The sequence below is a fragment of the Cololabis saira genome, chromosome 20, assembly GCF_033807715.1.
Source record: "Cololabis saira isolate AMF1-May2022 chromosome 20, fColSai1.1, whole genome shotgun sequence".
NCBI lineage: Eukaryota > Metazoa > Chordata > Actinopteri > Beloniformes > Belonidae > Cololabis > Cololabis saira.
The window spans coordinates 26,646,346-26,674,069 of record NC_084606.1 but is presented as its reverse complement, the minus strand read 5'-3'; the positions used below and the strand labels follow the sequence as shown (position 1 = coordinate 26,674,069).

General features: G+C 38.5%; 3 protein-coding genes across 15 annotated transcripts in view; 1 reads left to right on the top strand and 2 right to left on the bottom strand.

Annotated features, from left to right (window-relative positions):
* Nucleotides 1-6,322, bottom strand: part of mark2b (MAP/microtubule affinity-regulating kinase 2b) — a 50,384-nt gene extending 44,062 nt beyond the window's left edge. For all 11 annotated transcript variants that reach the window (XM_061709438.1, XM_061709439.1, XM_061709444.1 and 8 more), the window contains exon 1: nt 5,248-6,322. In XM_061709438.1, the coding sequence (XP_061565422.1) occupies nt 5,248-5,298 (51 nt within the window). In that variant the 5' untranslated portion in view covers nt 5,299-6,322. The remainder of the gene's footprint in view (nt 1-5,247) is intronic.
* The window catches only part of cct7 (chaperonin containing TCP1, subunit 7 (eta)), a 418,707-nt gene that overhangs the window by 388,495 nt on the left and 2,488 nt on the right, over nt 1-27,724 (top strand). For 2 of the 3 annotated variants that reach the window (XM_061710845.1, XM_061710844.1), the window contains exons 2-9: nt 22,907-22,991; nt 23,080-23,149; nt 23,233-23,339; nt 23,462-23,640; nt 23,720-23,891; nt 24,027-24,191; nt 24,990-25,178; nt 26,944-27,041. In XM_061710845.1, coding sequence (XP_061566829.1) covers nt 22,907-22,991; nt 23,080-23,149; nt 23,233-23,339; nt 23,462-23,640; nt 23,720-23,891; nt 24,027-24,191; nt 24,990-25,178; nt 26,944-27,041 — 1,065 coding nt within the window. Of the gene's footprint in view, nt 1-21,142; nt 21,195-22,906; nt 22,992-23,079; nt 23,150-23,232; nt 23,340-23,461; nt 23,641-23,719; nt 23,892-24,026; nt 24,192-24,989; nt 25,179-26,943; nt 27,042-27,724 lie in introns of those variants that run through there. The other variant, XM_061710843.1, reaches the window with a different exon arrangement.
* On the bottom strand, nt 10,774-19,224 carry krcp (kelch repeat-containing protein). Its single transcript, XM_061709601.1, has 13 exons — nt 19,001-19,224; nt 18,582-18,743; nt 18,401-18,482; nt 17,888-17,938; nt 17,406-17,631; nt 17,201-17,299; nt 15,962-16,093; nt 15,689-15,876; nt 15,421-15,617; nt 15,237-15,331; nt 14,358-14,412; nt 14,145-14,242; nt 10,774-12,120 (listed from the first exon to the last, which is right to left on the bottom strand). The coding sequence occupies exons 1-13, from the start codon at nt 19,060-19,062 to the stop codon at nt 11,894-11,896; spliced, it is 1,674 nt and encodes a 557-aa protein (XP_061565585.1). The 5' UTR covers nt 19,063-19,224; the 3' UTR covers nt 10,774-11,893.

Here is a 27,724-nt window from a genome sequence, read left to right as displayed (position 1 = left end):
TCTATCAGCTAATGTGCAACTACCCAAACAATGAAAAGGAGGATGAAACAACTGAAAATGCAGACCAGTATATCTTCCTGCATTTGTCAGAAGTGACTTTATGAATAAAAAGGGAACATTGTAAAATAGGAAATCATAGCGCTGTTAGATGGGTGATATTAAATAATCTTCTTTAAACTGACCCAGTGTGTGAGGTCTTGGATAACATGACAATGCGTTTGATGAAAATCAATTTACAGATCTGCCATTTCACACCACCAGAACGATCTCTTAGCTGGCATCTCTGCATTAGTAAGCCACCTTATAATCAGAATTCAGTTAGGTTTGATAACTGAATGGTTGTCATTGACAGTAAATTTATTCTGAAACCCCTCCTCAAAAAAACTCAGATTAGTTGGCAGTCATGTGAAAAAGAGGATTGCAAAATCTGTGGCCAAGTAAAGTAAGTCTCGATTTGGTTAACTCTGTAAAAGATTAAAATGTATCCGCTCCAGCCATATATCTTTTTTGAACAGAAGCCGGGCAGAAGAAAATGCATTTTCACCAACCAACATATCAGATGATCAGAATATACACCGCACAGAGTCATCTCACCGCTCAGCCTGTCCTCATGTCCGGTGCCATTTTGTCTTGTATCTTGAGACCCGACACCAAAGGCTTACTATACATGGCTTTTAAAACAGACTGTTTATGTGGGAGTATCCAACTGTGACCTTTTGCCTACAAACCCAGTTAAGAATCTGCAATAACCCAAAACTTTTTTTCCCTGATCCCCAAATCCCCTTTGGGTGCTATGGGACGAGTAAGAATGCATTTGGACCACTTCCAGGCTCAACAACAGGCTCTGCTTTAGATGTTATTGATCACACAAAGACATTTGGACTTTGATTTTATGTGGTTATGAGCCCAAGTGTACTTTTGTAGTACTAAGCATATGTGAGAGAACTGAGAGCTAACACTATGGTCTCATCATAATGCGGGGTACAGCCTGTTATCTACCCATTTCCAGTCAGTAAACTCTAATTTAGCTCCAACATGATATAGATGTAATTATAATCTTTTCATATACTCTCACAGCCACGGAAAGATTGATGATATGTGTCTAATATTTGCGGGTAAATATAACTGAAAGACTTCACATTGGCTTCATAATGACATGAGTACAGTAACAATAATGAGTGTAGTTGAGGAAACATCGTCCATGGGACATTGGGCAGAATGAAGATTGCAAAGACAAAGTGTATTTGAAAGAAGAACCTGTTCTACCATTGAAAATGCAGCAACGATTTTCATTTCCCTTTAAGTTCATTTGCGTCATGTTCTGATAAAAGATTAATAAAATACTTCAGTGCTGCAAAATAAAGAAGAGCATGGAGTATGACAATTTGGAAAAAATTATTATCCATTTAAAAACACAATCCAGTCAAAGGTGAACCATTTTTCTAATTAGTATCTGTTACCACGGCATGTGTAAATGAAATGAGAATGAAACTAAGTCTAACCTAGTAAGATTGCCATCTCAAAATGTTAAGGAAATGCATCAGGGATCTCATTGAGACATGACGTTATCAAACTCAATTAGTCTCAGATTAAAGCAGTGCATATCCGAATCCTACAATCACCAGAGTAAAACATGTCCCACAACAAGAAAATTACAGGCGCAACAATTGCAATTCTTATTTTCTGAGGTTCATAACTGCTTAACAAGATTGAATATTAAATCTGTTAACGAGGCACCAACATGTGAGTTACCTGTTGCTATCAGAGTTGTTTTGATACTTGCCAACTCTGCTAAAAGTAGGCGTATCTGTATCTGCGATTAATTCCATCCATGCATCATCCAAGAATAGATACCTTTTTTGTTTTTACAAGCAAATTAAAAAAAAAAAAAAGTTTACACAGTACTGTCTTGAAACTTCCTGTTTTGAGTCAGCAGGTAGAGAAATGGTGGTATGTGAGATGTTAACTATCTACCATTTACATTATTTTCCAGTGGATAAATCCCACCAGCAAAGCCGGGACACATTCATTACGCCAGGCAACAGTTTCCAGAGGTGGGATGAATGTTGCTAAATATAACATGGGAAACCTTATCAAACTTTTAAGTAACCATCACGTGAAAGAGCACAAGGAGTTTATTATGCCATGGAGGGAGACAAACAAACTATGATACTAACAAGTTGAGGAAACAATGGTTTAAAGCATTGTAAGCACACATTTTACATGAGCGATAGCCTCTGACACAGAAAGCAAAGTGTGGCTTAACTCCTATTTAAACTGTTATTCAACTCTTTTTCTGGTCTAATTTCACAGTGGATTTTACATTTTTCAAAACTAAAGATGTTATATAGCCACAGTGGAACAGTTTAAGCCAACTAATTTCATTTCAACAGCATTTCATGGTTATCAGTTAGACCTTTGTATATACAATAGTCCTATGAACAATATAAACATATTGGATTCAAGTTTACTTCTGCTTTCGTTGCACTGTGGACTTTGAATAGATCCCTGGTGATTACTCCTTGGCACTGAACGAATAATCGCCTTGAATTCATTTTAAATAAGCTCATGTGAAACCTAGAGTCATATCTCTACCAGTGCTAATATTGTAAAAAAGTAGTTTGAAGCTATTTATCCAACAGATTATTCCATTAGATAAAGCTGCACTATACTGTTGTTGAAAAGTCTAACTTTCTTTTGCTTTGGCCCCTGAGTTGACTGATGAAAACAGTTAATTTTGACAAGACTGTTATACTAATGTCTCAAAAGCACCACAATATGACATTAACATTAAAAATCGATTTTTAAATTAAGATACCCTGTCACTTAGCGTGTCATTTCTGCAGTATTTTCCAATAAGGGTGTAGCCATGTATGAATATGGATGCGTCACCCAGTCTGTGAAAGTGTGTATTATCCTTCATTTCAGCATATCTGCTTTCTGTTCACAGTATAATTGAAGAAGTGACCTATGATGTTTAATGTACCAACACACTCCTACTGACTCATGAGTTGAGCTCAGGGTATCAACAGATAACTTCTGTCACCATTATGCTTTTACTAGAAGTGAGAACAGAGAAACTTCTGTGAGCCCTTAATTCTCCTCCACCACCACACTGCCATACAGCTTTTTGGTTGCCCAATAAGAGTATGCATGCTGTCTGGTTAGCTGCAAAAAAAAAAAAAAAAAAAAAAAAAAAAAACTGATAAACTCAGAGACTGAATACAAGTACAACTCAGATACTATGCCCTCATTTTTTTCTTTTTTTACATATATATTCTTAATGTGTACAATTCATGTATTCCTCACAAAAACAGATTTTGAACACACACTTTGCTTATGTTGTTACAGTTAAAACGGCTACTCACTCACTGTTGAAACCATATCACACAGAGTCCCAACCATAACCAATCTCAAGCAACACAAATATAGAAACGTGCTTAGCTTCAAACAAGCGCTGACATCATACTGTGGCTAAACTGTCAACATGTAGACACCATTTTTCCATCCCATACTCTTTTCACTCTTGACGCTTTTCAATTGAAGAGACAATTACCATGTGATACTTGTCACTGGTTATCCAACTAATGCAAGCCATGGTCTGCACAGAAAACTATAATAACTCTCATGTGAACATTTGTAGTTTTACATAATAGGAATTTGTCGATACGGCAGATGTGGTTGGCTTGGTTTAGGTTCCAGTTTGAGTGTATGGATTTAGAGTAAAGTCAAGGGTTTTATTAAGCTTTTGAACTTCTAGACACAGGCCTCAAAAAGTTGCTCTAATCTGTAAGGGAATGGGCTCTTGAATAATGAGAGGAGGAAAAAAAAAAATCACATGACTTCTCTTGTTTTCAAAAACCCTTTGTAATTAACATAGTGAGTTATTTGATTTATTAAGGAAGTGTGATGTCTTATTTTCCATAATAAGAGGATGTGTATTGTTTGTAATGACCTCTGCACGTGTATAAAACCATCAAATGACAGCTGCTCTATAACAGAACATCTGGGAGCCACTTCCAACAAAATCTATCCCTATAATTGCGCTTGACCTCTTTGTATACAGTATGTCAAATAATAAATTGCTGAGTCAGATGTAATTACTTCTAACAGGTTTCTATTTAGCTCATGGGCTCTAAGCTACACAGACAAGGCAGTCCCTTCCTCATAACAACTAACAACAAAAACTATTGAGATGTATAAGATTCCTGAACAAATAATAACTGAGCTTATTCATCTTGACGACCCGTTTTCCAGGGAATTGCATTGTTAAAGGAAAGTTTGGCTTTACAGAACTAAAACGTATATTCAACTCTCCTTTCAAACTTTACAGACACAAAGAATCTCAGAAAAAGTCACTGGATTGTTTTTATGCTTTATAATGGCTTCTGTAGTGCACAGCATTTTAAGTGTCAGCTATTCAAAGTTCAAGTCGAACCGGTGGACAGTAACACGTCTGTATTGCAACAGGTCAAAGTGACAAAAAGTCAAGTAGGAGGACATGCCTCGGGGCACAGACTAAACATGAACCTAAATCTGCTCTGCTGTGCTGGAAGAAGTGGGAAACCCAACGTGATTGCGTAGGCAAGCTGGTGAATCACTGCTGTGCTGCAAACACAACAAAGACAGAGAGGCAAAAGGAAACCAGAGACTGCTGAAGGCCAAGCCAGGCCTGCACTCTCAGCTGATAACAACAACAAAAACATCAGTTTGTCACTGTTCTTGTTAAATAAAGTCATAAAAAAAATATAAAAAGAAATAAATAAAAAAAGAATCAGGGAAAATAAATAAAAGAATGAATGAAAAATTAGTACTTAAATAATAAATAAGGAAGGAAAATCATATTGACAAGTACAAGGGGTTCAGGATAAATGGACAGTTGTGATTGTTCTCTCAATCTGATGTACTAATAAAATAAATAAAATAAAAAAACATCTAAGTTTGTTATTGTTCTTGTTAAATAAAGTAAAAAATAAATAAAATAAAAAAAACATCTAAGTTTGTTATTGTTGTTAAATAAAGTAAAAAAAACATCCGAGTTTGTCATTGTTCTTGTTAAATAAAGTAATAAAAAATAAATAAAATAAAAACATCTAAGTTTGTCATTGTTCTTGTTAAATAAAGTAATAAAAAATAAATAAAATAAAAAATAACCCACGTATGTGACTCTGGGCAAACATGTTCTAAATCATGTGTTAAAGGGGTACCATATTCCACTAATATGACATATAAAAGGGTTAATCTCACCTGTCCAGCTGAATTTTCAATGACTTGAACCAGCGGGATCCTTGTTGACATCTTTCAAACTCTTAGGAATTGCCCCCTCAAAAAATAGATAAACCAGTGAAAAGGACCAGTTATTGTCCTGTGTGCATTGAACCCCGTGTAGGTGATGTTAGAAGGCTGAACTCCCAACAGAATCAACAAGTTGAGTCCCACATCGGTACCAGTGCAGCGTTAGCCAGCTAGCTGGGGGCTGCCAACCACGCGTCCCATGTTTGACAACAAGCGCAAGAACGGGGAAATAAGACGTTTAATTCAGCCGAGATCCGGGTGTGAAAACATCCAGGCTTCAAATGACAGCAATCTGCGCCGGGTCAAACTTGTGTCGCCTCGGTGAAAAAGTTGGGCAATGGTGGAGCTAGGTGGCTAACATGCTAACCTGGAAGCTCGCTGCCTGAGGTGGCCCGAGAGAAGCCTGAGTGAAAATAAAAATAAAAAATAAAAAAATTATTCCTTTTTTTTTTCTTCTTCTTCTTACTGGAGATGTTTTCCTTTCAGGTCTGAAAGCAGGGTTTTGGTGTCCCAAAAAAAGAAAAAAAAAAAAAAGAAAAAAAACTTTCAGCAGGCCAAAGTTGCTCCGCGACCTTCCCAACTCTGACGGAACAATTAGAAAAACCCCTCCAGGGATTTATTCAGGGTGGGGGGGGACAGGATCCCGGATCCCGGAGAGAAGAGCAGCACTTTGTGAGGTGGGAACATGGCAGGTGATTTCCTTGAGCTGCCTGCTCGACGTCAGCCCGGGCAGCTGATTTACCCTGATTTACCCCCACCTCCTCCAGCGACCGCAGCGGGGGAGACTCACACCGCCCCCGCGATGATACAAGAATAAAATATAAAATAAAAACACAGACTCCAGCCCTCCTTCCTTGTGGTGCGTGGTTGCAATAAGGTCGTCCGTCCGCCGATGCTGCACTGCAGCAGATCACAGCAGCTCGTCCCGGCGATTGATCCCGCGGACTGAAGGAGGAACAGTCATCAAGTTGTAAAATCTATTATCGGTGGGAGAAGTGGGGTTTTCTGTGTGAGGTGCGTGTCACGGGCGGAGGAGGAGGAGGAGGAGGAGGAGGAGAGGAGGAGGAGGAGGAGGAGGAAGGCGAGGAGCTGTGCCCGAATGCAGTCTTTTTTCTTTTTTTTTCTTACTTTATTTAACAAGAACAATGACAATCTTAGATGTTTTTTAATATACATTTTTTTAAATTACTTTATTTAATAAGAACAATGACAAACTTCGATTTTTTTGAATTTCATTTATTTTTTATTACTTTATTTAACAAGAACAAACTCAGATGTTTTTGTGTTTTTTTTAATTACTTTATTTAAAAAGAACAAGGACAAATTCAGATATTTTTTGTTTTTCTATTACTTTATTTAACAAGAACAATGACAAACTTAGATGTTTTTTTATTTTATTTATTTTTTATTACTTTATTTAACAAGAACAATGACAAACTCAGATGTTTTTATTTTATTTATTTATTATTACTTTATTTAACAAGAACAATGACAAACTTAGATGTTTTTTTAGTTGTATTTATTTATTGCTTTATTTAACAAGAACAATAACAAACTTAGATGTTTTTTCATTTCATTTATTTTTTATTACTTTATTTAACAAGAACAATGTCAAACTTAGATATTTTCATTTTATCTATTTTTTATTACTTTATTTAACAAGAAAAATTACAAACTTAGATGTTTTTTTTATTTTATTTATTTTTAATTACATTATTTAACAAGAGCAATGACAAACTCAGATGTTTTTATTTTATTTATTTATTATTACTTTATTTAACAAGAACAATGACAAACTCAGATGTTTTTTGTTTTTTCAAAGAAAAAACGTAATTACTTTATTTAACAAGAGAAATGACAAACTTAGATGTTTTTATTTTATTTATTTTTTATTACTTTATTTAAAAAGAACAATAACAAACTCAGATTAAAAAAAATTAAATTACTTTATTTAACAATGACAAACTTAGATGTTTTTTTAATTTTATTTATTTTTTACTTTATTTAACAAGAACAATGACAAACTTAGATTTTTTTAAATTTCATTTATTTTTTATTACTTTATTTAACAAGAATAATGACAAACTCAGATGTTTTTTGTTTTTTTTTATTTATTTAACAACAATGACAAACTTAGAAGTTTTTTTATTTTATTTATTTTTTATTACTTTATTTAACAAGAACAATTAAATTATGTAATTAAATAATAATAATTAAAATAAATTATTGCAAGATTAAGTTCCTCTACTAAATTACAAAGTTTGACAGTATTCTTCTTCTCCATACACTTTAATAATAATAATAATAATACATTTTATTTATATAGCGCTTTTCTTAGTTTTATTTATTTTCTTCTTCATTTAAAGATGAAAAATAGTGACATAGCTCCTAATGAAAAAAAAAACTAATCTAATCTATTTTTATCAATAAAAAAACTTCCCAAGAATGATTATTGTGTTAATTGCCAAATCATGTTGGGTCTTTCACAAGTATACCAAACAAAACATTTTCTTTTGTTAAATTAGAGAAATTGACAAATTTAGGGAATAACCAGTCATACAAATCTAGATGTTCAGTTTTTTCAATATGTTCATCACAAAAAGAACAGTTGTTGTGATCAAAATGACCGATGTCTTAAAAATTCAGCAGAGGGGTATATTCCATTAAGAATTTTTAAATGACCTCAGATGTAAACACAAGTACATCAGATTGAGAGAACAATCACAACTGTCCATTTATCCTGAACCCCTTGTACTTGTCAATATGATTTTCCTTCCTTATTTATTATTTAAGTACTAATTTTTCATTCATTCTTTTATTTATTTATTTCTTTTTATATTTATTTCTTTATGTTCTTCCTTTCCCTTTATGCAATCTCAATTTAATAAATTTAATCCGAGTATACAATTCGACTGCAGGGGAGTGCCTGAATGCAGTCTTTTTTTATTACTTTATTTAACAAGACCATTGACAAACTCAGATGTAAACATAAATACATCAGATTAAGAGAACAATCACACCTCCAAATTGAGATTGCATAAAGGGAAAGTAAAAATAAATAGATAAAAACAGAATGAGGGAAAAATAAATAAACGAATGAATGAAAAATGAGTACTATAATAAATAAGGAAGAACAAGAGGTTCGGGATAGGTCGGCTGCAAGGGGAGCGCCTGAATGCAGGCTCTGCCCGGATACCGGAACCAGCTCGCGGCAACATGGCTGCTTGCAGCACGACTGGATGAGGGGAGAGAGGGAGGGATGGAGAGATGGAGGGAGAGAGAGAGCGAGGGATGGAGGGATGGAGGGAGAGAGAGAGCGAGGGATGGAGGGATGGAGGGAGAGGGATGGAGGGATGGGAGTCCCGGGTTCGGCTCCGCTCGGGATTTTCCGAACCTTCCCTGCTGCCTGACAGCACCATTCCTGCAGGTTGCTGGACGGCAGGTGCATGTATGAATGCACCCAGGCAGGGATATATACACCGCTACAAAAATAAATAAAGGGAACACAAAAATAAGACATCCCAGATCTGATAGTTGAAGGTGCTGACAACAAAATCACACCAAAATTATCAATGGAAATCAAATTTAGCAACCCATGGATTTGGAGTCACACTCCAAATTAAAGTGGAAAAACACACTACAGGCTGATCCAACTTTGATGTAATGTCCTTAAAACACGTCAGAATGAGGCCCAGGAGTATGCAACCTCCCTACAATGCCTTAGGAATAAATGTAATTGTTTATGGTTAGTAATGCTGCTGTATGAGAGTTCACGTGGCTGAATTCCCCATTAACACCAGAGATCTGTTGCATTTTATCTTCTAAGTCATAATATATCACCTGGTGTTCAATAAAATTACACTCATTTCCGTTTTATCTATGACACATTTCATTTCCTCAACAGTTTACCAGAAACAATGCCAAACTTGATAGTTGAAGAGTAATCTAATACATTAATAACCTTACATTTATTATTTATTTATTAAGACACAGTATATAGAATTTATGGAGAATAATGTAGGTAGACAATTTCGATTTTTAACATACATTTACTATGCTGATATGGTTCTTATTGTTTGTTTATATTGTGTTATAAAGGCCAGTTTAGCATTTTTAAATGAATATTCCTGTCTTGAAGTGCATTTAAAGACCGACCATTCGGCTGAAAAGTAGTTGAGTCATTGTGCTATATAATGCCCGCTATCTTACTCCCAGTTTAGTCAAATTATAGGTCCTCCTTGCCAGCATAGCTCTAAAAATAAAATGTAAATATACACTCATGTTGTCCTTATGTGAGACTAGGAGGTGCAGCAGGCATGGACATTTCCAAGTCCCTCAGCAACAACCAGAGATGATATGTCCACCATCTGAAACGGTAATGTCAGCTCGGATATCTGCAGAGTCTCAGTTCCACACAATGTGAGGATGTTATGCAGAAAATAAAAGAAGGATTCAGGAAATGAAGGGGTCTGAGAGGCTAGTTAGGAATGACTGGGAGGGAATCCAATTGGCAGGATTTCCCGATGAATCAAGGGGAGAAAAAAAAAAGAAATCACCTCCCTCGTCGCGGCAGGAGTGTGCCTGAGGGTGGACAGGGTTTAACACCAGACAAATACCTTTGTTTTTAACATATAATGACCCATTTTTATAGAAATGCATGTAGACGCTTTCATGCCTCCGATTTAAGTTGCATGTGAGCCATTTTAGCATGAACCCAACCTGTTGCTAAGGAAAATATGCGGAAATGTTGCCCCCTACAGGATGCTTGGATATGTTACACCTACCTACCTACTTATCCATCTATCTACTTACTTATCCATCTATCTATCTCTATCTATTTATCCATCCATCCATCGTAAGTCCTGTTGGATTCAAGTCTCCAGCCTTTGGATTTCCAGCCTCCTATTACATCGTGCCAAATGTACCTGGCAAGAATGAGGCAGTATGGTTGGTTAAATGTTCTGTAATGTGCAGCCAATAACTTCAGTGCCTGGCAGCCTGCACACACGCCACCAGACTTTTGATACTGTATTTTAGTGCCAGGCATTTTATCTCCAAAATTCCCCTGAGTCATGTTGTCTATAACTGTAATGTACCAATATTGCACTCATTTAGTAATGTAATATATTTATATACACTGTATATATACACACACATACACATATGTATTTATATAGTTCCCTTCTGTAAATATTGTCCATATGCTGTAAATCCTACCTGTACTTTACCTTGTATAAACCACACTATTTATGCTGCTGACTGCACTTCTGCTTAGATGTTAAACTGCATTATGTTGCTTTGTACCTGTACACGGATAGTGAAAATAAAGCTCAATATAATCTGCTCTGAAAAACAAAAACAAAAAAACCTCAGGAGTGCAGATCTTTGGCTACAGAGACCTCTGACTGAAACATAAGTGCAATGCATTTGCATTGATTACCTGTTATTGAGAAAAGGCTGTAAAAAAAACAACACACATTTTGTGAAGAAGAAGTAAAATCTTAATGTCTTTTATTGACTTACAAAAAAAAAGGGGCTTTGGTGACACATTTTAACACGAGGACAGTAGAAGCCGTCTCTTGTGGTCTGATGTAGGAGTGTATTTACAGAGTGTATTTACAGCTTACAGCTTTGTGACTGGGCTGCACAAGCTGCAATGTTTATTTTTAAGACTAAAAAAACAATATTTTGGGTAATTGTAATGAGAGACTTCATACTGGAGAAAAACCAGAACAAGTGAGTTATCAAGAAACTGGGAATAAAGGTGGACCTTTTAAAATCTAAAAGACGTGTTAATCCTATAATTTCCTTCTGATGCTAACCCTGAAAACTGAAGAAATGTATGAACACAAACAAGTTAACACCATTTATATTTTGTTCAATTTTGTTTCGGGTCTTTCAAATTATTGTAATTGACCCTCTGTTCAAGATTAAAAGTCTTTGTGGTTTATTGTTACCTACTATGTGCAAGAACACCAACCTGAGACACAAATGCTTTAATTTAAAGGTGACGCTAACTGGAGCATGAAAGATGACAGTTATGAACGAACACCGATGCGATGTGATGGACAAATGGGGTCGGAGCTGCTTGAGTGCTTAATGCTGCCCACAAATGACTGTATGTAGGTCATGAAAATGGAGCAGCAGCACGGTGATTGAAAAAGGGGCGATCCAAGAGGCGGCCGGGAAGAGAGCCGAGCACACACACACACACTATTGAAATGAGCGGGGGCCTCCGGTTCATTCATCCCTCCGCTCAAGTGCAAAGAATGAAAACTTGCTTCATCCTTGCAAATTAAAAGGGTGCTGACTCAGCGTGTGGGCGAGAACCAGCGCTAAAAGCAGGATTTTGTACCGCCTGGTTATAATCGCCCTCAGTGCAGCATGACATACTTGGGTGATTACTGTTATGTGGAAAAGGAAAGTACAGGCTCTTCCACGGAGATTTGACGCATCAGGGGGAAGTAAAACTATTATTTGGTCTTGTCCAGGTCTTAAAATGACATGATAAGAAACAACACGTGACATATTACATCGTCATTCTCCATCTCACGTCCAGTCAGGAAGCAGGAATTGGGGATCGTCGCTGCCTCAGTCCTTAAAGAGCGTCCCGCAAGTCCTCCACGGAAACGGTCGTCAGGTCGGAGTAGAAGTTGCCCTCGTTGTCTCCGCCGCCAAACACCAGCAGAGATTTCCCGCCGGAGCCGCCGTCACTCCCTTCCTCTGAGAAGTGGCCGATGCAGGCCGTTTCTATGGCGATGATGGAGTGCCCCGCTCTTGGGACGGACAGCTGAGGAGGCGTCACCTCTGTCCAGCTGCTATTCTCTGAAACGACACAACTTCACGTTTCTACATGTACGATTTACACTTTTACTTCATAACAACGGAGCAGTGCTACACGTTTGCTTGATTCAGTTAAATAGAAACCTTTTCTGTCGGCTGAGAGTAAACTTTTGATGACAAAACTAAAGGAAGTCGCTCCTCAGGAGTAAAATATAATCTGTTTCACATCTTAAATCTTAAACAAAAATAAATCAAAACTTATATCTCTTTCTGCACTAAACTAATGTATTCATTGTTTATACACAGAAAGACCGGAAAGATTCAGATCACCTGTTTTCTGTTTCTTTTTTAGCAGCTGGAGTTTTATATGTAGTACGCCGACACTAAAAAAACCCATTTCAAAGCTACTCTTTGCTCTCAATTGTGTAGAAAATACACATTTTGGGGTTCTGCTTTGTGGGTCAGGCAAAAGGAGTTGTTTTTAGTTTTGTTTTTATTCCTTTATGAGATTTTAGTTTCTTAGTGAGCAAATATACGGCATTAAAAAGCATTTCTACTTGAAAAACCTTTTCCTCTTTAAAAACAAGACTGAAAGTAGCCGTGAACACAAAATTACTACCAACAGCCTGGATTCCAGCAGACATTTGAGACATACAGTAGAGAGACTGACATTAGCCAGGCTGGACTGGAGCAGCAAGGCTGAATATATTTGTCTACATCTGGACCGAAATCCAGAGTCAATCATTTCTAACAGGCTGTAAACTCCCAACATGCATCTCTGCCCCCCTGCGTCGCTGCGTAACTGCTCCTTTCATGCAGCCCAGTGTTGTCCAGTTCCAGTCCTGCATGTTTTAGACGTTTCCGTGCTTCAGTGTCACAAGCTCGTGCAGACTTTGAAGACGAGTGATGGTGAGCCGAAGCAGGGAAACATCTCAAACCTGCAGGACAGCGGCCCTCGAGGACACGGATTGGACGACACCGATGTAGCTCGTTTCCACGGTTGAGTTTGGTTCTGTATCGTACACAATTGACCCTTTGACAGCCTTCTGATTGGTCCCTGACTGACCAATCAGAAAAATCATTCTCCATCGCTACATCAGGGCCAGAATTTCTGTTCGGACAAAACTGCCGTCTCTCTCGTTTACATCAATGGAAAAAGCGTAGTTTTTACTTGTCTTGTATCAAAATTTAAATCACTGGATTATTTTTTTTCTAAAACATTGTATTTGTACAAGGAACACTTGGGAACACACGGCACACAGTGTAGTGAGGGTGCAGCGTATTTTTATCCCCAAACCGGCAGAAATGTAGCCACAACGCCGAAAGCATTTTATTTATTTATCTTAAAATGGTTAAATGGTTGTAAAAGTGACACCCGCTACCCAGAGAGAATCACAGGAATACATTTCATCTCAAAACCAGTGGTAAATCACAAGAAATGTCTGCTTTGGATAAATGTGGATGGTTCAACCCTTACACCATGCTATTAGCTAAACTAATCCAAATATCTAGTTTTCGCTACAAACCTCAGTTGTTTGAACTCACCAACTCACTTTTTATTTATATCTAGTTGCTGTTGATTTTCTTTGCTCCAATAATTTATTAGAAATACAATGGAAGTGAATGGAAGAGATGAAAGGTTTGTCTGACCTAGCAACGGGGGCGGGGCTTAACAAAGGATCAATTATTAGCTTTTCCATCATCAAAAGATGCGAGCCTAACTGGATGTCTTGGGACTCCAACCAGTGACACCTGATGCTTCAGGTGGAGCTTTTTTTTTTTTTTTGTTTTGTTAATTGTTCTTAATTTTCCTCCCTGATTTTACTGACTGCAGACGTGGGTATGATGTCACTCAGGTGGCCGTAGAAACACGAGCTGGATCAGGTCTGACCGTTTCAAACTCTAGCTAACCAGCTCAAACTGAGCGCCGCTGGAGACCCGGTAGATTTACAGATGGAGGTACGGCAGCAGGGTTTGTGTCTGTGTGAATGCCAGTCGCCACAGGACGGCGCAGCTCCGTGTCACATGGGAACAGAAACAAAAACCTCCAGAGTCAGAAATCTCACCTATGTCAAAGATGAAAGAGTCACTGAGGGCGTTGTTTCCGTTGTAACCTCCGTGGATGAGGAACTTGGTGTCTGAGAGCACAGCGCTGCCGTGCCAGCTGCAACACACACACAGAAACACTTTGTTGACATCTGCATATTAATTTCAAGCACACACGACGGGAACGAGGTTTAACAGCTTCCACTAAGTGAACTCTCTGAGCGGTTGTGTACCTGCGAGGAGACGGGCCTTTCCCGGATGTTTTGACAGCAGAAAACTCCATCAGACCTAAGAAACACAAACAAACAGTGCTGTGACTGCACCGACATTAGGGCTGGGGATCGATTCAAATATCAAGAATCGATTCGATTCCGATTCTTAAGATTCAGAAACGATTATCACGCTTTGATTCGATCCAATTCGATCCGATATTGATTTGGGTTACTGTTAATAAAACTGTTTTTTCAGCTGTTGCATGAATTATATGACTGTGTAGTTATGCAAAATATTACTACTAGTATTATATTGAGATTCAAAAGCAAGTATAGGCAGCTAATGATGCTGTAAGGACCAATCAGCTCCCAGAATGCTGATAGAACTGCTTTCAGAAACATCATGTGGGTCAGAATTACCAAACAGATCCAGGGAGGAAACAGAGGACGAAAGAAATCGCTTTTATTTTTTCCCCATTTATGAGAATTTGGTTTTTTAACATTTATGCAAATGTAACCCCAAGACAGTATATAAAGCAAAGAAATATAAACAATTTATGCAATTATAACTGAAAACTTTAATGTTTTCATACCTTTAAACATATTTAAAGGCAAAAACATGGCACCAGTTATTCTCGTGTTCAACAAAATATTCCTTTCTTGGGCATAAACAAAAAAGTACCAAAAGTTGTAATGAAATGATGAAAAAAAACAATTTTTTTTTTTTTTTTTTTTAAATCGATCTTTAGACATATGAATCGATTTTTAGGAATTAATATGAGAATCGATTTAAAATTGGAGAATCGATCTTTTCAACACAGGCCTAACCGACATCCCCACACACACACACGAGTGTGTAACTTCCTTCCCTCCCTGACCAGCTGCTGGCGTCGGGCTTACCGAGGTCCAGCATGTGCATGTCGTCATAGCAGACGGGAGTGTCCCACCCGCCGAACACGTAGATGTACCGCTGCTGCATCACACACGCAGAGTGACTGGAAGCAGAAACAGAAAGGTGGTGTTGACGAGGGCTTGAGATGTGCGTTTGTGTTGTTAAAGGACGACTTGGGTGGAGCCGCGGTACCCTGAGCGGGGGGAGGGCTTGTCTCCGGTGACGATGGGCTGGTACCAGATGGAGAGCTGGGGATCGAAGATGTAGAGCGAGTCGCTGCAGCCGTCGGGCTCCGGGTTGGGGCGAGGGAAGACGCCTCCCAGCACGAAGAGCTCGCCCCGGAACATGCTGCAGCTGTGGTAGGCCAGCGGGGGGACCTTCCCCTGCGCCTGGGGGACGGGAGAGGGACGTGAAGCACGAGCAAACACAGGACGCAGACCTGCGGAGCAGAAACACTCACCTCCACCATGCTCCACCTCCAGCTCTGCGTGTCCAGGATGTGCACGTCGTTGAACCACTTCTTGTTCTTTGAGCCTCCGAACACATAGATGCGCCTGGAGTCGCGGTCGTAGATGGCCGTGTGGCCGATACGGGTCTCAGGGGTCGGACCCTCCGCCAGGGTCTCCGCAGCCACCCAAGACATGTCCTCTGGTGGGAAAAAGAAAGTAAACAATCCTCTAGATCTATCATAGCAGACCGGTGCATGTCATCTATTTGTTGGCGATCGGCTGACCTGTGCAGAGCTTCCACATGGGATCTTTGCAGAACTGCATCCTGGCTCCCTGGCCTCCAATCAGGATGGCCGTCTGAGAGTCTATGGGGCACAATGTCTGACCCCAACGTCCGGATGGGCCGGCGAGTGGAGCTGCAGGGAAGCAAAGTGTTAAACTTCACACCCAGAGTAAAAGTTTCACCCTTCAGAGACCTGGGACTGTCAGTCTGTTTCAATTTTAGTTTTAGTCTAGTCTTTGGGTCAAGCTATCATTTTAGTTTTTATTAGTTTTAATCACGTTCATTCTCCTTTTAGTCGTGTCAAGTTTCCGTTGACTAAAAGTCTGAGCATGTTAGTCTTATTTTAGTCGGAATTGTCCATGACCATTTTAGTCTAGTTTTAGTCAAAGATTGTATTTAGCCAAACCCATTTTCCAATTCAAACAAGGTTATCTTATTATTGTTACCTTACAGAGTCAAGAATATATTCATTCCAGATACAGAAGACTCTAATTTGAGTTTAAAACATATTTATTTTTCCGCATTTCTCCCCATCTTTTTCTTTTCCAACGACACATTGGGTTTTCTTTTCCACGTCTGTGTAGGAAAGTGTATCCAAAGATGGTCTCTTCTTCTTCTCCAGCCCCAGAGCAGATCCCCGTGTTTCTCTATGTAACTTTGTTTTTAATTGACGTGAACCTAGAGCTCTGCGTTAACGGCATCAGCCTCTAACTCTGCAGCTGCATCTTCTGGATCTGATTCCCCGCGGGCCACGACTGGGATTGAGGACGTGACGTCACCCAGCAGAACTAAACCAGAGGAAACTACTTAAAAAAATTGAGATTAAGGATCTTTGTTGTAACATTTCGTCTCGTTTTGGTCAACGAAAATGAAGACACATTTTAGCAGTTTTTATTTTGAAATCTACATTTTAGTCTCCTTTTTATTCCTCTATGATATTGCATTATATATTTAATTATCGTTATCGCCACATGACCATCATTTTCGTTGCGTCTCGTCGACGACGATATTTAGTCATAATTTTCATTGACGAAAGCAACTTTACCTGTGACCAGGGATTCATGGTGATCTTTTGTTTCTATGGGTCACATTATCTATAACCCCCAGTACTTATACACATACACACTCTTGTGTGACCCCTGGTGGCTGGTGGGAATCAACATGAGAACAGTGAGTCTCACATGACCGGACACACGTGGCAGAAAGGTACAAACAACGGAGACGGTGCGTAGAGACGCACCAGTCTGTGTGGGAGTCTTGGCCTGCCGGCTCTTCGTCCTTGCTGCAGTCTGTGGAGGTGTTCTTCCCACCGCTGGCTGGGTTTCTTTTGATCCATTAACTGTAAAACAGAACAAACAGAAGGTTTTAAAAGAAGGAGTAAGACACAAACAAATGTTTCACAACTCATCGTGGATGATGTCAGCACACAGCAGTTCCCTCCTCACCCGCTCCCTTCGTCTTGGAAACATTCACTCCGCTGGGAAACAGCTTCTTGATGCTTGATTTTTGACCTCTGAGCTTTTGCACGGGCGTGTTCTTCTCTTTACTACCATTAGGAGACATGTTCTCTTCTTCTTCTTTGTCCCCTTCATCATTGCTATCCACCTCAGTCATTCGCTCTCTCTTCCTCTTGCCATTGAGCTCTCGGGCAGCGAGAGGAGCCACCACGTCCTGATGTGGCACACAGTTGTTTGACACAAGCAAGGACCATAGGAAAACAACATAATGTCATAAGTTCATCTCCTTTTGGTGGTTTCTTCACTCACAATAATCTAACAAGGCAGAAAATGAATACACATTGCACATGCAATCAAGTATTTAATAAATATTTAATGAGAGAGGCCTTGATTGCTGTATGCATGAGTTTTCTGACTAAATAGATGTCTTCTGCCCCTGTTGGTGGTGAGTATACATTTTTGTTAATTACCTTTGGGGTGTATTCTTTCACAGCTAGGATAATCTCTGGTCCTGAGTTTAACTAGAATGAGGAAAAAACAATTAAATCAATATCTGACATTTTCCATGACTGAACGTTATCAGCAGTGTTGGGAATAGTGGCGTTAAAAATAGCGGCATTTCTAACGCCCTTATTTTTTCCCAGTAATGGGTAATCTAACTAATTACTATTTCAAACGTTACAACGCCGTTACCGTTACTGACAGTGAAATGCTGTGCATTATTATACACTGACATGATATCTAATTGCTGTTATCCGACCTGCCTCATTTTGAGTGAGTCAGGTTGAGGTGAGTCTGGTGAGTCATGTTTGAAATAGTAATTAGTTAGTAGTTAGTAATTAGTTAGGTTACTGTGAAAAAATAACGGCGTTAGTAATGCCGCTATTTTTAAAGCCTTTATTCCCAACACTGGTTATCAGCCTCTGCAACTAATTGCTTATCTTTATTTTTCATTTGTTTAGGTCAGTTTAATCCTTTATTACCTGGTTGCCTCCCTCTAAAGTGACATTCAGTGTCACACTGTCTGTCCATGTCTCCTCTTCCCACTGCTCCCATGACAGACACCTGGAGGTCAAATGAAAATTATTATAAATAATAAAAAGGTAAAAAGTAACTAAGTATTTAATTTGCACCATAGCCTTCAGTGGGTCAAAGCCAACCCACTTGTTATAAGGAGTCAGTTTTCCAATAGTGATGGGGAAGCGGTCGGCGTCGTTGAGCTCAGCGTTGACGCAGATGCGTTCTCCCCACGGGCCGCTGCTGAACAGCACCACCTGGTGGACGGATGGGGGAACTGCAACACACACCCTGCACGCACCCTCAGCACTGGCGAGGGGGGAAATAAACCGTAATAACAACGGCAAAACTGGTCTTTTATCATTTAAAATGGGTTAGATAATCTAATATATATAGTGGTACATGTTTTGTATTATTTAGGTAATAATTAATTACGCAGGGCGCCACTGTAGAAAACGTCAGCTCGTAAAGTAGTTTAATATCGCTTAAACAGTTCACCATTAAATGTCATTGTAGCGAGTGCGTCACCAAGACAACGTTACCAATAAAACTCGCGTATTTCTTACCTTAGCAACTTTTGAGGCGGACCATTTACCCCGAAAACAGCGTAAACACCGAACTCTTCCATCTTCGCCTTTCCCTCCTAATACGGCCAAGAGTCTTCCAAATCTTCCTCTATTTTGTGGAAAATTTCGACGTGTATACTAAAAAAAAAGTAAAAATATATTAAGCCTTTTTAATAAGTGAATATTTCTCTGTCGTCCTTACATCGCAGACACTCCCGCCACCGCTGGGTTGTAAAGTGTCTAAACTCCGCGCGAGTTCTGGGTAAATGAATGTGAACGCGTGTTTTGTTGTTTGGCGTATCTTATCGGGCGGAGTTACAGGGTGGAACGAGCGCTTTCAATCTCCCCGCCCGTGCTGTACATCAGATTTTATAAATCGAGTGGACCCAAAACTGCCATAAAATGAGCAAAACCCAATCAGAAGGCTGAGCTCAGAAAACGTTAAAGCTGCGTTCAATAACGCAATTTGTTACAGTTTTTGTGTGTGATGACTCATAAAACAAAATTTTAGATTGTAGTTCTTTTGATGAATATTATGCTCATGTTTGTATTATCATTTTAATAAAAACGTTTTTAAGGTTTTATTTTTTTGTGACGGAGTTTAAGGCCACCTCTATAATAATAATAATTATTATTATTATAATAATAACCACAATCATATGCTGTAACAATGTACTTTTCAATAACCATGACTACCTGTTGAACCTTTCACTTTTAAATTGTATATATGTTAATAAAAGCCATTTGTCTATTACTGTTTGTAACTATTTAAATCTGGGTTCAGTGAGCGAAAAAAAAACGAAAACAAATTCCCTGTCTGGCATGTTCATACTTGGCCAATAAAGCTTATTCTATTCTATTCTATTCTATTCTATTCTATTCTATTCTATTCTATTCTATTCTATTCTATTCTATTCGAGGGAACTAAACTTAGGCCTCAAGAAATTTTAAAGTTGTAAGGCAAAGAGAATTAAGTCTTAGAAAATAGTTATAAATAGTTGTAGTGAAAGGTTATATTTCTCTCATCAGTTCATAGTTGTGTATGAATAAGAAGTCATTTTTGCGAAAGTCTATTTGTAATCTTATCAGAAAAAAGTTATAATGTTATGAAAATGAAGTCGTATAAATAGTCGTATACATATGTATAAAATATAACATACAAGGACTTTCTCAAGTTATATGTCAGAATAAAGACATACTTTTGTATCACATATTTATATTCACGCTAAATGATATTTGTTCCTTTTTTCATCTCGTAAAATTACAACTTTATCCCCGTAATCTTTACATTTATTTTGCCATCTGCTTGGGTCGTGAAAATTCAAATGATATTAGAAAACATGTTTCATATGAAAATACCATATCATTTCAAAACTTTTATTCTGGGAGAAACTAATTTTCTCACAGGGCATCTCAACAAATATCTATTTGGTGCTCTGATTTCTAATGGCAAGAAAACCATCACACGTCACTGGCTGTATCCTGACTCCCCCACAATAGAGGAATGGACGGATATTGTTAATGAAATATATAAAATGGAAAGGATTACTTTCTCACTTCGGCTACAAATGGATAAATTCACAAGGTCATGGTCAAAATGGGTCTCCTATGTACAAAAGTCACAATTACCTAGAAACTAAATTACTTGTCTCCACTCACTTACTTTCTCGGTCATTTCTCTGTTGGTTTGAAGGACTGCCAGGATTTATGCGTTTTATACGTACATAATTTTATGTGTGTGTATATCCAAACCCTTATAATATTGTAGTTTGGTCTCCCTACAACTGAATGTAGTCGCTGTTACAAGCCCATACATCCCGTTTTGATTCATAATTTTTTTTTATTTTTTTTTTTTGTTTGTTTGTCTTTAGTTAGTTCTGTTTGTTCGTTTTTCCTTAAAAAATATAAATGTACGCAGGTTTTGTTCCTTTCAACATTACACAACTATAAGACAACAGCTATGTTTTGACATGCTGATGTTTTTCTTTCTCCATGACAACAATTGTAAACCAATTGTAGCTGTGTAATGTAAGATGTGAGGATAATAATAATAAAGAAAAAAAAGAAAAAAAAAGAAAATTCAAATGGTTCACAAATTGAATATGAGCTGTTCTTGAACGCACCTCAGCTGCCGAAAAGCATTGTGGGAGAGGATACCGGCGGAAAGCTTCTCGAAGGAACCGCAAAGATGATGGTGAGTTAGCATTTATCCCCCAAACAATCCGCGTCCATCCTCCTCTTTATCAACACTCATCAAGACAGATATTAACAAGATCGTTAATCACAGACAATTGGCAGCGTTAAAAAGAACATATCGTGTAGAAATCAATGTAAAAACCATGTTTATTGTGTGTTATGGGCGTGTACGATGCTAAGAGCTAAGCCAGTTACCATGCAGGTTTATGGATGTAGATGAAACAATGAAGCTGACATTTAAGAGTTAAATAAAAGCAGTTTTCTCTAAAGGTTTAAATCGTGCATGTATGTTATTTGGTACCAAACTCTTAGTCAGCCGGGTTCAGGTTAGTTGGCCATCGCCTATTAGCTCCTTTGTATGAGAAGAAGGGGAAGTTTATTTATAAAAGTGTCTCATGATCCAAACCTCAGCTTTAGGAGCTTATAGGCTTGATAAAATGTGTCTGATATTAGTTGTTGGTCAATGAAAGCTGTAAGCAGTTACCAGGCTTTTGACAGCATCATTTAGCTGCATGTCTGATTATTGTATCAACATGTAAATCATTTCATTTTTCCAAAACCCTTTTTACTATATAAGACTTAATTCATAACAATCCGAAAAGAAAATGTAACTGGAACTAAACTGCATTGTCACAACCAGCTTTGAACTATTATTTTACTGCACATTCATTAATCTGGTGCACCATAAGAAAACCAGTGAACTGAATCAAATGTTAATACAAGCTTTATTATATCACGCACAATGTTTTCCTTCTCAAACTACAGAGGTAGAAATACACACGGTGGTCATCGATCTAGTCGTATTTATACTGAAAAATGTGTTTTGTACGTGAACCCCATCTGTGGAGCTGGCTGCGGGGAAACACCCAAACATGTCACACCTTCCGCCTTTTAAAGGAAAAAAAAAATTTATTTATACAAATCTTTATTCAATAATCATGACATACAAACACACAACAGATACGAAAACGAGACACAACAACGTTACTAATACAATAATCTAACGACAACAGAGCTAGGGGTTGGAGAGTTTACAAACAGAAAAACATTTAATAGCGCACACAAAGAGAGTTCTGGCAGCTTTCTTATTTTTGGAATTAAAAATTGCATAATGTACTTCCTGGTCTCAATTTCAGAAACAACAAGAGGGTCTTGAATGACTAAATTTGGATTTATGTAAAGTATGTGAGATTTAGCCCAGATAATGATCAAATGCATAATATACTTCTCATGTTGTTTCTTCTTCTTCAAAAGTAGGGGGTTGATATGATGAACATATACTGAGATACATATTTCAAAACCTTGCCAACAAATGTACAACATGGGAACCTGAAGGTGCACTGTTTTCAGAACGCACTTAAGTCATTTACAAGTTGTTGTTTTTTCACCTTCAGCCTTATATCTTTGCTGATTGCTTCCTACTTGAGGTGTCAACCCAGAAAAGATCTAAGACAACTAAAACTTAAAAACAGGATGGGACCCATCAGTTTTAAAACATCCGTTTCTCTTTGTTGTCTTCTCCCTAAAGAAGAGAAAACAGCTAATCAATCTTAACAGTCTGGTCATAAAACAGGAGGTGATCCTGCATGAGAACAACCACCAGTGTAGTAATTCATAAAATCCTAACAGTAACCAATGCTTTTTGAACATGTACCATATTTTAAGTGATTGTTGTGGTTTCAACATAATGTACTAATTGTTCCTCCTGCAGCCCACACCGGTTATCCTGCTGAAGGAAGGGACAGACTCGTCCCAGGGCATTCCCCAGCTCATCAGCAACATCAATGCCTGCCAGGTCAGGGGAAAAGCTCTTCTCTGGAGATTCCTGTTTTTCTTTATGTAGAATGTGTTGAAGTCTGAATATTATATCTTCTGGTTTTCAGGTGATTGCTGAGGCTGTCAGGACCACCCTGGGGCCCAGGGGCATGGACAAACTGATGGTGGACAACAGAGGTAAGGGATGATGGATAAGGAAAGGTTGTGAGGAAAAATGAAATTACATAGATTTACATTATGTACTTGTTTGTGCTTTCCAGGAAAGGCCACAATTTCAAACGATGGAGCCACCATCCTGAAATTGCTGGATGTGGTGCACCCTGCGGCCAAGACTCTGGTGGACATTGCCCGCTCCCAGGATGCTGAGGTGAGATTTCAGTCCGTTTCAGGCTCTTCCTTCCTTTTTTTAGTGGGAGGGACATTTGAAATCTCTGATGAACTCAAAACGAATGAATCACTAAATTTTTTTCCTTCCGCATTCATCCTCAGGTTGGAGACGGCACCACATCAGTCACACTCCTGGCTGCCGAGTTCCTGAAGCAGCTGAAGCCGTACGTGGAGGAGGGTCTCCACCCTCAGACCATCATCAGAGCCTTCCGCTCCGCCACCAACCTTGCCGTTAAGAAGATCAAAGAAATCGCAGTCCCTGTCAAGAAAGACGACAAGCAGTAAGTGCTGACTTCCGTTGCAGGAAAAGTTTAATGTATTTCTGGTCGTATTGTAAATGTGGCCTTTTGACCTTCTCAGAGAGCAGAGGCAGCTGTTGGAGAAATGTGCAGCTACGGCCATGAACTCCAAGCTGATTGCTGGTCAGAAGGACTTCTTCTCCAAAATGGTGGTAGATGCCGTCATGTCTCTGGATGAGCTGCTGTCTTTGAAGATGATCGGCATCAAGAAGGTCCAGGGAGGAGGCCTCGCGGTTAGTTTCTTCTGCTTGAGAAAGGGGAAATTCTAGGGAATGTGAACATCTTTCTATAAAGAAAGAAAGCAGTTCAGAAGTGTAGGAGAAGTTTGTGTGTAAAACATGGTCTTTTAATTTCAATTTTCTGCACAGGATTCCCAGCTGGTGTCTGGTGTTGCCTTCAAGAAGACCTTCTCCTACGCTGGCTTTGAGATGCAGCCCAAGCGCTACGAGAAACCCAGGATCGCCCTGCTCAACGTGGAGCTGGAGTTGAAGGCTGAGAAGGACAACGCCGAAGTCCGCGTGAAATCGGTGGAGGTGTGTCAGCGTGGCAACCAGTACTCGAGATGAGGGGGGATGGCATCCCCCCCTGAAATAAAAACGTTCAAAATCATCCCCCCTGTAAAACTGCCATCCCTCCTTTCCATCTCTGATGTCATTTCATCAATGAATGTAGTGTTACTGCTATTTCAACATTTAGTAATCTCCAGAAAAATAACTTATTTGACAATTTTCACCTGTTTCAAGTAAATTTTCACTTGAAATAAGTAGGAAAAATCTGCCAATGGGACAAGATTTATCTTCTCATTACAAGCAATACAATCTTGTTCCACATGCAGATTTTTCTACTTATTTCAAGTGAAAATCTACTTGAAACAGGTGAAAATTGTTGTTTTTTCCAGTGATGAGTCTTGTTTTAAGTGTAATGAGATTTCTTTACTAAAATGAGACATTTTAACTAGAAATAAGACAAATATTCTTGTTAAGATTTTGAGTTTTTGCAGTGATCCATTTTACTTATCCTGTGAAGGACAGAGTCATATTGATAAGTTCAGAAAACTGTTTTTTATTGTTGTGTTTTGATGTATTTGATGTAAGCCCAGTGGATATTTAAAGCTTACAGAAGGCTGCATTTAACTGCTGCTATGTCATTCCTGCAGTATTTCTGCAGGTGTTTTGGTCAGTGCTATTATTTGTAATATATTATTTGTAATCAGCACAAATTATTTGTCCCCATATGATAAAATCCACCATCCCCCCTGATTTTTTTTTTTTTTTTTACAATTCGAGTACTGGTGGCAACCACAACTCTTTTAAATCGTTATTTTGTTGCAGGACTACCAGGCCATTGTGGATGCAGAGTGGAATATCCTCTACGACAAACTGGAGAAGATTTATCAGTCGGGAGCCAAGGTGGTTTTGTCCAAGTTGCCCATCGGGGATGTGGCCACGCAGTACTTTGCCGACAGAGACCTGTTCTGCGCCGGCAGAGTGCAGGAGGAAGATCTGAAGAGGACCATGATGGTGAGACCAACGAAACATCCTGTCAATACCTCATGAAAACCAGTACTTGAATTAGTTTTTTACAGTTTGGACTTTATTCGTATCTGCTTCTTGGAGTCATGTTGGAGGATGTGAATTAGTGATGTTCGATTCCACTGATTTCCTTTCCGATATTGAGTAAAATTCAGTGAATTTTAGATAGCTCAAGAATACAAGACATTAGAGTCACTTATTTTGCTGTTTATTTTAAAGTCAGAAGTATACTGAGGTAGCGGCCTCATTCACAATATAGCCAAGGTATATTATACAACAGAAAAAGTTGTTTCCATCACTAAAAAAAGATCCTATGTAAAATAATAAAACCATTAAAATAAATAAGAGAATAATAAACAAAAACAACAGCTACCATAAAAATAAAAAAAAAAGTAGTTCCTACCAGCAGCGTGCCATTTAGACAAACTCTGAATAGTTAAGTTACTTTCCACCGTATTCCTGTTAATATTACTTTACCAAAAATGATTGAAGTAGGGGTGGGAAAAAAAATCGATATTTCAATATATTGTTGTGCTCTCTGTTTCAATAAATAATCGATATACTGTCGGCTAATATCGATATTTTATTACAACAGACTTAATGGTTTACGCGGTTGTCACCGCACTATTGTTCAAGCTCTGCCCGCCCGCCCCCGCTGCCCTCGTGAGCAAAACAAACATGCCGCCTGAGAAACCAGCTCAGAAAATACAGAACCACACAGACTCGCACAGACAACCAGCTGCGTTAAGAAACGGACCCCGCTCCGCTCGCGCTCCATGAGAGGAGAGCGGCTCGTACTGTAATACAAAATTATTCCACAGACGCCGTTAAAGTAAATGATCGTCAGTCTTTTTGTGTTATGACGTTTATGCTTTTCACTCTGTAAGTGATCCTCGCTCGTATCCTTCCGTGTCCAGTCAACCGTGTGCTGGGAAAACTTGCAGATCATTGAATCACCAGTCACGTTACACACGGACACGGACACTCTCATACACACTCAGACACACGCCCACCCGTGCAAAACCAGTGTTCAGTGCTTTGGATATTTCAGCTCGGATACAGTTTGTCATGACATGAGTGAAAAATGCCTGATGCTTCATGGCAATATGTGTGTGTGGTGACAGAATAAATTAGACAGGCTAAAAGGATATTGGAAAAGAAGGGATATTGTTAAGCCTATTTGAGTTATTTATTTCTTAGTTATTTCACAATAATTATATTTGTGAAATTATTATTTAATGTATTTAATTATTACAAAGCAGTGCACTGTCCTGGTTTATATAAAACATGTTATTAATGTTCATGCACTTTAATTTGTCCAGCTGTACAGTGTTTACATTTACAAGCCTAGGAGACAGTGAGGAAATATACAAATGCACTTTCTTGTATGAAGGTTTGGCATTGAATAAATGCATAACTACAGACGTTTTCCTTTTTATAGGTATTTTTTCTTTTTTAGTCCCATATATCGCTCTTACCGATATATCGAATATCGAAAATATCGTGATATTATCGATATCCTGGGCCACATATCGCCAAAGTATCGAATTGGGACTTACCCGTATCGTCCCACCCCTAGATTGAAGTATCGATATTTTAGTTTGAGAATCCATTTTAGAGCATACAGATCTGGTATCGATATTTCAGTATTGATCCTCACATCACTATTATGAACCATTACAAGTGTGTGCCAGTACAAGAGCCGTTGAAAACTTGGACAAACTTGTGAGGGACTGTTTAATCTGCTCATCAGGCCTGTGGAGGCTCCATCCAGACGTCTGTAGGAGCCCTCACGGACGACGTCCTCGGACTGTGTGAACTGTTTGAAGAGGTCCAGGTGGGAGGAGAGAGGTAAGAGACGGGCGGCTAAACCCGGGGGAGCATGAGCTTTACATCTGGAAGCTTCAGAGGTGGTAAATATATACATGTTGGTATTTTTCTAACTTAAAAAAATCTGTTTCCCAAAGAATATTATACTAGGTATATACCCAGCTAACCATAAAATTACACGAAAACACCAAATTCTTACACATATGCCTTTTATTAGCGAAAAGAGTAATAGCCCTCACATGGAAAAACATCTGTGGACCTAGTACAGGAAAATGGATCTCAGAACTTTCTTCCACCGTGCCACTTGAAAAAATTATTTACATGATAAAGGGAAAACAGTCATTATTTGACGATGTTTGAGAGCCTGTCATTTACTTTTTTGAAAGGTCTAATTTGGATCATCTGATGGATGAATCTGGGGAAACGTATTAATGAGGCTCTGCAGTGGCCAAATCTCAGCCATTTAATCTGAAATTTTATGTAAAATTTAAGTACCTGAAAATAATATGATCAACCATAAATATTACTGACAATCTGTTGTTTTGTTGAGAGGTGTCCCTTGTTTTTTCATTATTTTTTTTTGTTGTCTGTTAAATGTGTGTTTATGCACGAGGTCATTTTGCCGAATCTAAAGATGTTTACATATGAACCCAAGAGAGCGAGAATGACATTTGTACGTAAATGCATCATGTTAAGATCAATAA